The sequence below is a fragment of the Carcharodon carcharias genome, chromosome 8 (genome assembly GCF_017639515.1).
Source record: "Carcharodon carcharias isolate sCarCar2 chromosome 8, sCarCar2.pri, whole genome shotgun sequence".
Lineage (NCBI taxonomy): Eukaryota > Metazoa > Chordata > Chondrichthyes > Lamniformes > Lamnidae > Carcharodon > Carcharodon carcharias.
The window spans coordinates 160,200,405-160,213,703 of NC_054474.1; the positions used below are offsets into that span (position 1 = coordinate 160,200,405).

At 40.3% G+C, this 13,299-nt stretch overlaps 1 protein-coding gene across 1 annotated transcript in view; it reads right to left on the reverse strand.

Annotated features, from left to right (window-relative positions):
- Positions 1 to 13,299, reverse strand: part of med27 (mediator complex subunit 27) — a 300,082-nt gene that overhangs the window by 14,653 nt on the left and 272,130 nt on the right. Inside the window, exon 6 of the mRNA XM_041193685.1 lies at positions 5,271 to 5,312. Coding sequence (XP_041049619.1) covers positions 5,271 to 5,312 — 42 coding nt within the window. The remainder of the gene's footprint in view (positions 1 to 5,270; positions 5,313 to 13,299) is intronic.

Sequence of the window (13,299 nt, forward strand, 5' to 3'; positions counted from 1 at the left end):
TTTTTTGGGGTTGCTGCCTATGGAATTAGAAAAAGAGAAAGGGGACATGATTGAGCTGGTAGAACAGCATTACAGGCCATTCAGTTGCCAAAGATGCACTTAAAAATTGATCCCACAGGCTTTAATACGGTTTGGTTCAGTTCACTTCATAACAAGCAAGTTTTCTCTAAGTGGTGAAGCATTGGTGCAGTAAAAACAGAAAATGCTAGAAATACTCAAGAAGTCAGGTTGCAGATGTCAACAGAGAAAGGTCATCAGCCTGAAATGCTAACTCTTTCTCTCTCCACTGATGCTGCCTGATCTACTGAGTATGTCCAGCATTTTCTATCATTATTTCAGATTTTCAACATCTGTAGTATTTTTTATTTTGTAAAAGCATTTGGTACATTTTACTGTATACCTACTTTAAAATCAGAATTTTACAGCATAAAAGAGGACCATTTGGTCCTTGTATGTGTTGGTTCTCCGAAAGAACTATCCACTTAGTTCCATTCCCATACCATTTCCTACTCTTCAAAATATTTCTATTTCAAAAACTTTAGTTACACAGATAGATTGGAGAAATTGAGACTGTTTTCCTTACAGAAGAGAAGGTTGAGATGAGATTTGATAGAGGTATTCAAAATCATGTCTGGACAGAGTAGATAAAGAGAAATTGTTCCTATTGGTGGAAGGATCGAGAACCAGGGGGCACAGACTTAAGGTAATTGGCAAAAGAAGCAATGGCGACGTGGGGAAAACCTTTTTTCACACAGCAAGTGGTTAGGATCTGGAATGCACTGCCTGAGTGTGTGATGGAGGCAGGTTCAATCGAAACATTCAAGAAGGAGTTGGATTATTATCTCAAAAGAATGAATGTGCAGGGCCCTGGAGTGAAGGCAGGGAATGGTATGACATGAATTGCTCCTTCAGAAAGGCAGCACAGAGATAACGGGCCAAAGGACCACCTTCTGTGCTGTAACCGTTCTGTAATTCATCCATTTCCATCTTAAAAGCCATTATATATATGCTGCTTCCGCCTTGTTTCTAACAGGGAAGTTCATTTTTTTTTTACTATCCTTGGCAAAAAACACAAATTTCCTAATTGCACACTTTATTCTTTACCATTTAAAAAAACATTTTCATGACCTCTAGTTTTCAACTCTAACTTGTGGTAGTAATTATTCCAGATTTATCTTTTCAAAACTTACCATTTTGTGTACTTCTATCAAGTCTTCTCTTAGCTTGTGTTCCAATAAAAAGAGCCCCAATTTATCCAGTTTTTCCTCAGAACTACAATTACAATGCATTCCATTATAATATACTGGAAAGGAGGCAACAAAAATGAAACTTTTCTGAGGGAATAGATCCATGGACTCTCCACTCCAATTTACAGTATATCCATTTCTAAAATTGCCACTGCATGGTTTCATGCAATGCAGTAAAATTGGCAAATCTTAAGCAAGCTGGAACTGACAACGTGATACCACCATTCAAAATTAAAAAGTCTTTATCTCTAAAAATTAAAGCAGACTGTTATTAAGAGTCTTGAGTCCTCAACTCCTGCGAAAGGTGTGTCTTCATTCAATCATCTGTAACTCAGCTAATTCAAGTGCTTTGGATATTTTCAGACTTCAATACCATTTTTATTGAGATATCAAGGAGTTACCGGGTTGGCTTTAACCATAATAGATCCTTTAAGTCAATGCTTCAATTAGGTTTTTAGTTAACATTACACTGAACTGTCATAATTCACAATGATCTGCATTTTGTAGTAAAATAATAGCCAGGCTAACAGAGCTCACAGTTATTAAAGAGGAAATTGGACAGCAATTTCCAGCAACTGTACATGTGCAGTTAAATGCAGAAATCAAGAAGTTGTTGTCTCAGTTACCCTGCTCCTCCAGAAGTCACAACAGCATCTTGCCAAGAACCTTGACATCAAAACAGATGAAATGAGTGAAGTTGCGGAATGTATATGATAGGTAGATGGATGATGTGACAAGCAAAGTGGGTAATGGGGACTCTGTGGATGTAGTCTATCTGGACTTCCAGAAGGTCTTTGATAAGGTGCCGCACAAAGATTAATACACAAGATAAGATCACACTGAGTGAGGGGTAATATATTAGCTTGGATAGAGGATGGGCTAACCAACAGAAAGCAGAGAGTCGGGATAAGTGGGTCTTTTTCTGGATGGCAAGCTGTAACTAGTGGGGTGCCACAGGGTTTGGTCCTTGGGCCCCAACTATTTACAATCTATATTCATGACTTGGATTCAGGGATAGAAGATACTATAGCTAAATTTGCAGATGACACCAAAATAGGTGGGAAAGTAAGTTGCAATGAAGAAATAAGAAATTCACAAATGGATATGGACAGGTTAGGTGAATGGGCCAAAATTTGGCAGATGGAGTTTAAAGTGGATAACTGTGAGGTTATCCATTTTGGTTGGAAGAATAAAAAGGTGACTTATCGTTTAAATGGAGAGAAACTTCAGAATGCTTCAATGCAGAGGGATCTGGGTGTCCTTGTGCATGAATCGCTGAAAGCGAGTATGCAGGTACAGCAGGTAATAAGGAAGGCAAGTGGAATTTTGGCATTTATTGCTCAAGGAATAGAATATAAAAATAGGGAAGTGTTGTTGTAACTGTACAAGGCATTGGTGAGACCACATGTGGAGTACTGTGCACAATTTTGGTCCCCTTACTTGAGGAAGGATGTAGTTGCACTGGAGGCGGTTCAGAGGAGGTTCACGAGATTGATTCCAGAGAGCGGGGCTTGTCTTATGAGGAGAGATTGAGCAGTTTAGGCCTATACTCGCTGGAGTTTAGAAGGATGAGAGGAGATCTAATTGAGATATATAAGATGCTAAAGGAGATAGACAAAATAGACATGGAGTGGATGTTTCCCCTTCTGGGGCATTCTAGAATCAGAGGCCATAGTTTTAGGCTAAGGGATGGTAGATTTAAATCAGAAACGAGGAGGAATTACTTTTCTCAAAGGGTTGTGAATCTGAGGAATTCACTACCTCAGATTGCAGTGATTGCCGGGACGCTGAATAAATTTAAGGAGGAGATAGATAGATTTTTAATTAGCAATGTGTTGAAAGGTTATGGGGAGAGGGCGGGATATTGGAGTTGAGGCCGAAATTAGATCAGCCATGATCGTAATGAATGGTGGGGCAGGCTTGAGGGGCTGAATTGCCTACTCCTGTTCCTAGTTCTTATGTTCTTATATCTACTAAATCCACCTCAAAGGTTGAGGCTTGTCTATTCAGATGTAAATTGAATTTTTAAATAACGTGATATGTCTTAATTACTGCCAAACAATCTCTTTGGCATTGAAAATGAACTTTCACAAATGTGGAGCTCATTCCTTCAGACTTGAATTATTGTTGGGGATTTAGAAAAATTAAGAAAAAAACCTTTGTTTCTTTAACTGCTCTCAATCCCAGCTTTCTTTGCTTATTGTACTGATTTGTTATTAAATGTTCTAACTTATACTTCCTGGTTCAGAATCTGTGTGCTTCAGTAAGATTTCTTCAATCGGGTTGGTTAAGGAAACATAGTTGCTTGCCCTGTTCACACAGATCCCAGATCTCATGTAGAGGCTTGTACCCTGAAATGGATTTCTAATCACTGTAACTTCAAGGGCAAAAGTTCATAGGGATGTTTGGGCAACTGTTAAGTGTAATAACTGACAAGTGCCGAGCTTTTGTCACTGACTGCAAAAACCGGGCATGTGTGTACTTGGTGGGAAATGCTGTGTAATACTTAGATTACTTCTTTCTTGTGATTTACATGCTCATTTCAGTGATGGATGCATTTCTCTGTGCTTTCCTTGTGAAAGTAATGACAATGAATATTAGTAAAAACAGCCAAAAACAAGCAACATTCCAAACACTGACTTAATATATTACCTCATGTAAGCATTGCACAATTTCCCAATCAGATTAGAAAGTCACATTGCTATCATCCAACCACAGTACAATAAATTAACAATCCAGTTACACCAGGTCAGCCGACTTAGGGCATCAGACGCAATGGAAATCCCAAATTCAGTGATTTATGTATGGCTGATCTGGGCCTTGTGACATCAGGTTAGAAGGACCTTAGTTCCTGCTTCCTGGGGCACTAATTTCACTAGTATTGAAGATGTGATTAAAACATTACTCCACTTCCCTAATTATGAGGTAAATAAAATTAATTAAATTAGGGATTTTCAACCTTTTTGTTTCTGAGGCCCCCTCTTGTCTTATAAAAATTCAGCTGACCAACCCCTGTAAGACAATTATATTTTCTGTATAAAATTTACTTATGTAATTAAACATATATATTTAGTATTTTTTGTTTCAGTTAATATGAAACGTATTGCTGGTACTGAGTAACAAGTCTCAATTCTAGTGCTGGAAAACTCAACAGGTCAGGCAGAGACCACGAGAGAGGGGCGTGTGAGAGACGGGGCACGAGAGAGAGAGAGAGAGAGGTTCTTAAAAACACAAAAATCCCTTTCCTCCTCAAGAAAGATTATACCTGGAAACTTTACAGATGGAATTCAAAAAAGCAACAGCTATATTAGCAAAGTTATAAAATGATGAAACTAAGAGAACTGTGAATCTCATGCATTAGAAGTTAATCACTCATTATTGCTTAAATGTGCCTTCTGCAAATGCCACTGATGAGTAGACATCCCTTCACAAATTGAGAAGGGCTGCAATCTGCCTCACTCATTGCTAACAGACCTGACACCAACCATTGTCCTGAATTCTTCCTTCCCTGCCCAATCACCTGCAGAAGATGAACATTGAAACCAAGGTACATGGGGTCTTCCAATTCCAAACTTAAAACACCATCCTGAACCATTTGGCTCAAGTTCTGCTGAGGCCCTCCCTCACTTGCCTTATTTGTTCCTTCAAGGGCTACTTTCAGACTCCAAAAATGCTAACAGGCTACTCCACAATGCGTACAGGCTGCGAAAGCAGACAAACATCAATGACACTACTGTTGCTTTGTTTACCATAACACGTAGCCAGGCAGAGGAGATTGTGGATGAAATGTGGCAAATGAAAACGTTAACAGTTCACTCCATTTCAATTCCATCCTATGGCAATGGCTCCCAGCAGCACCATGGCTGAGACCATCATTCAGGTGCATGGGGCAAAGTTGTACACCATCAATTTATGTTTTCTAGTGGTGAAAACTGTCTACATCCACTGTAGTACTCCGCACACTTGCCAATGATCTATCAAACTAACATAAAGTCAGATGAATAATGATAGAAAGGTACTCACCTTCTGAAAGACTTGATAATTGGACTTAGACCAAATGTCCAACTGTAAAATAAAAGACAATAATTAGATCCATTCATAAAGATCTCATTGTTAAATATTGACATGCCATACCCAAGGGAATTTCTGAATGCTTGCCAGTTTAATTGTGCATGGAGGAAAATGAAATGTGTTAATTGGAAAAGCAGCTGTTGAAACTGACTAGGCAGTAATTCTGGTTACAAAGGAACAAAAAAGGTAGGGAACAGCAGATTAAAAATCTACCCATTTAGCACTTATCTGGAACATGGGTTATAATCCGGCCTAAAGCTGCTGGTGGAAGCATCTGACTCTCAGATTTATGTGGAAGTAGACCAGTCAAGTTCAACACAATTCCCAATGGAACGGAACACCCAACATCACCACCTTCAAAACAAAACTATGATTTTTCCATTTCATTCAGAGAAGGCTGAGTAGTGTGCATATGTGAAATGGAACATATTTCATAAATCTCTGGTGAGATAGTGAGTGCTCCTTAGAGATTTTGATTTATGAACACATGCCTCTACACTGCTTATATCACAGTGCTGTATGCAAACTAGGAATGCTGTACGCTGTCAAATATGCAATAAATAAGCCAATGCTCTATTCTTAATCTGTTTATTTTGCCTGGGAAAAAAAACACCATTAAATGATACCTTGAGCAAAGTTTCCCAATTTATACTGATTAGAACAAAGTAGGGATACTTTGGGTTGTAGGGCTGTGCCCATTAGGAATGGGATGAAGAAACTTAATCTCATTTCGCATGGGACCCCGGCCACCAGGAGAAAGAGCAAAGGTTTCCCAGTAGCATGGGCTGATTTTGAATCCAGAACCAGAGGTAAAAGACCAGAGTCTAGTAAACTATATCACTTAGTCTCCCACTCCAAGAAAAATAACTTACACCCGGATCAGTGCAAATAAACTTAAATAAAATAACAATGAACATAGATGCTACATAGACTACATTTAAGTGTTTCAGGCACTTTGTCATGCAAATCTCTAATCTGGTTCACTAGCGCAAGGAAGATTTTTTTCTCCAACATTGATGAGTAAGCAAGTTCGCTCAAAAAAAATCGTGCATTGCAATGCAATGCTTACTTCATCACTGAAATATTTGGATCAATTTTCAACAGAAGCATAACGTATTAAAGCAAGAATTCAAATGAGCAGTTTACTTATCCTGACAACTGCTAGCTAATGTGGGAAATATATTCAGTGAAAGTTGCTTACTCAATAAACAAGCTGTTCTGTGCGACTGAATTTGTGCCAGAAAGATTTCTTTTCAAAACAAGTCTTCCTCTCAATATTGAATTTATCCTGGGTTTGCATGCAATCCATGTGTTGCAGCAAGTACACGAACTACATTGCAAGAATTTTTTTATCCATCACAGAACTTGATTACTCATCAACATCAGGAAAAACTTTTCTCCCTTCCACTAATGGACCTGGTCAGGGTTTTCCCATGCTAAGGTGCCTTACAAACATGTCAATGTCATTTGTAATAGTTCTTGTTTTAACTGAGTTTCTTTGTATGTTGTTATGATTCTCGTGCAGACTGATAACTTTAAAAAAGGCATTTGAATCCTGATGAAAAGAAACACACAACAGGATTTCAAGTTTTAAGGCTTTTATGGCAACAAACTAAAATCAACACCAACTAAACATTGTTAGTTTCCGACAAGTAATCTAAACTACAAAAAGAATAACCCTCATTAATGACATACACATACACTCCACAGAATTGCAGTCTTTTCAGGAAACAGTCTAAAGTCATCGTCAGCATCCAACAGACTCATGCCTTCCCACTTCGTCAAGATGCAACATCCAGGGACCAGAGGTTCTCTCCCTCGGTCCGAACTGACTTTCAGAAGTTTGGCCCACCCCAATGATTTCTTCTCCAGGCTTCACCAGGGCAAATCTTCCAGTGTCAAACTACTGCTGGTTCCTTCCCTTTTACACTGGACAAGCTTACCCAAGTATTCTGTCTACTAGCTAACAGGGAAAACAGCCTTTTCTGCCTGCATACTGCAGCAACTGCTGTTCCCAGGGCTTATTCAATTAGACCGCCTAGGAGTCTGCAGGTCTACACAAGGCAACACAGCAGCTTCTCTCTATGTTCAGGTGTGTTCAGGCGTGTCCCCATGATAACCATCAGCTGGCCTGTTGCCAGACACAGTCCAATACAGCTTTGCACCAACCCCTTTTCCAGGGCATTCTGTTTCCTTTAAATTAAAAGAGATAATTTAAACATAGCCATCTTGCGAAACCTCATATTCGTAACAATGTATTTTTGCACTGATCCAGGTGTAAATTACTGTTCTTGGAATGAGACAAATGAGAGAATCAATGATAATGTCTGTTGGATTCTGGTGAGATTAGGTCACAGACATCCACAAACCCCAGATATAGACTCTATTCCTTCTTTTTTTGGTTGCAAGTTATACGTAGATATCACCCAATCCCCAAAAATAATTGAGTAAAACTCAACAATATTCAACAATCCTTACGTTTCCCTTATTCAGTCCCAGCTCCCTGCTACCCAGCAGCTCACCCCTTCCAGTCCTAGTTCCATAGGAACAACCATATCTCAGGAAGTGTTTGATCACCTTGGTCTATATCCATTCCTATGATCTCCACCTCTTGCCAACCATATACATTTCCAGCTCTTCTGTGGCAGAGTTAATTCAGTTTGGTGGAGGTGCTTTAACTGGGAATCCGTTGTCAATATTTTCCTTACAAAGTAGGAGTGGATATGTTTGAATGTTTTTATATCTTGTGTCCTTTATTTTGATAATCACAGTCCAAGCCAAAAAACTAATGTTACATCTATGTCCTTAACTTAGGTCATGCACCCTGCCCCCATCCCCCCTCCCACCGTCCCCTCCCACCTCCCCCCCTCCCCTCCCTCCCCCCCACCTCCCCTCCCCCCCCACCTCCCCCCCTCCCCCCAGCCCCCCCCACTTTAATTTTCTCTGAATGGTTTCCAAAGGGTTAGTATCCTTTTGAATTCTCATTATTTTTGTATTCCATATGTCACCTCCAGCGTACACAAGACTAGCCATTTGTTTCAGTTTGTCATCTGCCTTTGAGGTACCTGTTTAGCTTTATTATCAACAGTTTCAAACACTGGAAGCTTCAAATAAATCCTTAGTAATCATATACAAATCCATTCCCTTTCTAGCTTTGCTGATACAAAATGCTAAGTCTTCTCTGTCTGGATGGAAAGAAAACCTAGAGAAATTATGAACTAATTTTGATGATTTAATATTTTATGAGTCATGCCAAGGATAGTTTTCAGGCTTTTATGGTCTGGTTTGTGCTTCATTAGGAAAAGTTCAAATGTAAATTGAACATTTAAATGAGGTACTGGCAGGTGGCCAGCATTTGTGGATCCAAATCCCAGTGAAAAGCCAATACATTCATGAAACTATTAAGGGGAAAAAGTGGCAGAGAAACTCGGTAAGAAAATTTGAATTAAGAAACCATTTTCTTCTTGGAAAGATATTTAGTTTGGAGGTCTAACTGTCATGCTAAAATTCCATTTCACAAATACTTTTGATAGCTATCACAGCTCCCAAAGGGAACAAAAATTTTCTTCAGTATGAAAATCTGCATCAGTCTATTGCGGAGGCCACTGATCTTGTCCTACACTTCCAGACAAAGGGCAGCAGGCGGGTCTGAAACAAATCTCCGGCGGGCGGGGAGCTGATCCCCACCGGAGAAGCGGGCCCCACCACCATTTCACGTGGGTGGGGCCAATTAAGGCCCGCCCAGTGTGACGTCCGGCGGGAAGTGCTATGCGCTTCCTGGGCGGGCAGGGGGGTGGGGGTTTCCCCAAAAGCGAGTGCACTCTTTCGCGCATATGCACGAAAGAGTGCACATCTCCCTAAGGCTAAGTGCTACCCCAGGGAGATCGCTGACACTTTTAAAAAGATTAAAAATAGAAATAAAAAAAATCCTTAACATGTCCCCCTCATGTGACAATATCACATGAGATGAGACATGCTCATAAATTACAGTAAAACCTTATTAAACTGTTTAAAACCCTACATGAAACCTCATCCTGCCGGTGGATGAGGTTTCATGTTTTCTCTATTTGCCGCTGGGGCTCCTGGCCTACCCGCCAACCTGAAGGTTGGACAGGCAGGTCCTTTAATTGGTTAAATGATTCTGTCAATGGCCTCAATTAGCCATTGACAGGTCGGCAGGCCCGCAGCTGATTTTGCTGCGCCCCTCCAGAAGTAAGGTGAGAGTGACTGCCCTTGAAATCAAGGCAGCAATTGACCGAATGTGGCATCAAGGAACCCTAGCAAAACCGGGGTCAATGGGAACCAGTGGGAAAACTCTCTGCTGGTTGGGGTCATACCTAGCACAAAGGAAGATGGCTGGAATTGTTGAAGGTCAGTTATCTTAGTTCTAGGCCATCACTGCAGGAGTTCCTCAGAGTAGTGTTCTACGCTCAACCATCTTTACCTGCTTCATCAATGACCTTCCTTCCATCATAAGGTCAGAAGTGGGGATGTTTGCTGATGATGTTCAGCACCATTTGTGACCCCTCAGATAGTGAAGTAGTCCATGTCCAAATGCAGCGAGATCTGGATAATATCCAAGCTTGGGCTGACAAGTGGCAAGCAACATTCGTGCCATACAAGTGCGAGGCAAAGGCCATTTCTAACAAGAAAGAATCTAACCATTGCCCCTTGACATTCAATGGCATTACCATCATTGAATCCCCCATTACCATTGACCAGAAACTGAACTGGACCAGCCATATAAATATGATGGCTACAAGAGCAGGTTAGAGGCTAGGAATCTGCAGCAAGTAACTCACCTCCTGACTCCCCAAGATCTGCCTACCATCTACAAGGCACAAGTCAGGAGTGTGATGGAATACTCTCCACTTGCCTGGATGAGTGCAGCTCCAACAACACTCAAGAAGCTTGGCACCATCCAGGACAAAACGGTGTACTTGATTGGCACTCCATCCACAAACACTCACTCCCACCAATGCACAGTGGCAGCAGCGTGCACCATCTACAAGATGCACTCACCAAGGCTCCTTAGACAGCACCTTCCAACACATGACTGCTACCATCTAGAAGGACAAGGGCAGCAGATACATGGGAACACCACCACCTGGAAGTACCCCTCCAAGCCATCACCATCCTGACTTGGAAATATATTGTTGTTTCTTCACTGTCGCTGGGTCAAAATCCTGAAACTCCCTCTCTCCCTAACAGTAATAAAACCACTGAGTCTTACAGGTTTCTTACAAAACTAAATTAAACTTTTACTAACAAAAAAATGATTTTAAGCACATACATATCACTATGATAATTCGTAGCTCCTCTAGTTAATCTAACTCCCAGTTACACCTCCATTAAGGCAACAGTAAAAGACCCAGGCAAAAATAACACGATACCCTGAAAATTTGAATTCAAAGTGAGCTTTCTTCTCTTCACCTTTGTGTAGACAGCAACTTGAGGCCTCTCACTTGTTAGATCTTAGAATGCCTTCTCTTACACACAACCTCATCTCCTTCATACAGGTTTCTCCCTTTTTAATGTAAATCCCATTGTCCCAATATGTCATTTCAACTCTACTTTTCTAATAAAAAATTAATAAAATAATATTATATTATATAATAATAATATAATAAAATTGGTACGATGAAAGATTTTTATCAGTAAGCTTTGGGAAAAATAAACACACTGTTTGGCTTCGTCTGGCTAAGTAATATTTCACCACCTCTTTTGAAATTCAAACTAATCTAATTTATCTAAAAATGCAAATGTTCCCACTACACCTCACATTCTAAAACTTCATCCATGTTTACCTATTTAGCATTTGAAACCTAGCTTCTCTTTTGACACATCAAAGCCTACAGACTAGCTGACTTTAATACAATTAAAACACACACACACACACACACTTCCTACTTTACAATAAATTCCAATAACATTATGAAAATTATTATATTTTCCAGGCACATCCAAAACTCTGCTGCCTGCGTCTTAACTTGCAGCAAGACTCATTTCTCTATCATTTCTGTGCTCACTGACCTACAATGGCTCCCGGTCAAGCAACATCTTGATTTCAAACTTCTCCCCCATGGTTTCAAATTCCTCCATATCTCTGAAATCTCCTCCAGCCACAGGACACTCCAAGATACCTGTGCTCCTCTAGTTGTTGCCTCTTGTGCATTCTTAATCATAATTGCTCTATCGTTGGTGGTTGTGCCTTCAGTTGCCTACGTCTCAAGCTTCTGAATTCCCTTCCTACACCTCTCCACCTCGCTTGCCTCCTTTAAGACACTTCTTAAAACCTTTCTCTTGCCCAAGCTTTTGGTCAACTGACCTAATATCTTCTTATGAGGCTTGATGTTGTACTTTCTTTGGTAATGCTCTTGTGAAGTGCCTTATGACATTTCATTACGTTACAGGCATAATGAGTAACTTACAAATATCAGGCATAACTTACAAATTGTTGTTGTTTAATTTCACTTTTCGGTTATGATGCTGAAAAAAAGCTATACTAAGCATCTCTAGTATTCTTTTTGCACATCTGGTTTTGATAAGTTTAATCAGTATTATCAATCATTCATTAGTCTTGTAGTTCTTTCATAGACACTCACCCTCTTAAGACTTAACAGCATTATAGCCATTGCCTTTTAATTTCCAGTCAATCTGCTTTTACTTGTCAATTGTGCATTTCAGATTGCTCCATCTGAATGCTATTAATTTCCGCATGTCCTATCACTACCGGCTGCCTGTACTGGACTACACATACCCTCTCCTCAATATTGTATCAATAACTTAAGAGTCTAGAAGACAAATTACTGCTTTGCAACTTTACCGTTACAGTAAAAATAACCAATCAACACAAGCTCTGGACTTCCTACTACTATAGTTTCTTTTTTTCTCACACAGCATTTTACCTTGCTCCAACAACCAGTTCTACTTTTCCTCAATTTGATTTGATCAGAATTCACCTCACTATAAATAATTCTGCAGTGATCAGCCATTTAGTTATCAGTTTCCCACTGCAAGCAGCTTAATTTAAGGGAGTAGTTAAACAATGACTACTCTAATGTAAAAAGCACTTGCTCTTCGAAATTGATTTGCAATATTTTTAAAAATGTTTCATTTTCACAGTACAAACAGGTTGTCTATAATGTGTCTGTGATTTATAATACTTTTACATGGATCGAATACCCTAATGCTGAAAATTAGCTGGTATTCTGATGCGCTTGTATATTTTTTTTATTCATTCATGGGATGTGGGCGCCGCTGGCTAGGCCAGCATTTATTGCCCATCCCTAATTGTCCTTGAGAAGAGGTTCCCTTCTTGAACCTCTGCAGTTCATGTGGTGTGGGTATACCCACAGTGTTGTTAGGGAGTGCAAGGATTTTGACTCAGGAACCATGAGGAATAGTGATATATTTCCAAGTCAGGATGGTGAGTGGCTTAGAGGGGAACTTTCAGCAGGTGCTGTCCCCAAATGTCTGCTACCTTGTCCTTCTAAATAGTAGCAGTCCTGTGTTTGGAAGGTGCTGTCGGAGGTGTGGTGAGTTCCTGCAGTGCATCTTGTAGATGGTACACACTGCTGCCACTGTGCGTTGGTGGTGGAGGGAGTGAATGTTTGTGAACAGGGTGCCAATCATGTGGGTTGCTTTGCCCTGGATGAGCTTCTTGAGTGTTGTTGGAGCTGCACTCATCCAGGCAAGTGGAGAGTATTCCATCACACTCCTGACTTATGCCTTGTAGGTGGTGGACAGGCTTTGGGCGGTCAGGAGGTGAGTTACTCTTGCAGCTACAGTATTTATATGGCTAGTCCAGTTCAGTTTCTGGTCAATGGTAACTCACAGGATGTTGATAGTATGGGATTTAGTAATGGTAATGCCATTGAATGTCAAGGGGCAAAGGTTAGATTCTGTCTTATTGGAGTTGGTCATTGCCTGACATTTGTGTTACACGAATGTTACATGCCACTTCTGAGCCCAAGCCTGG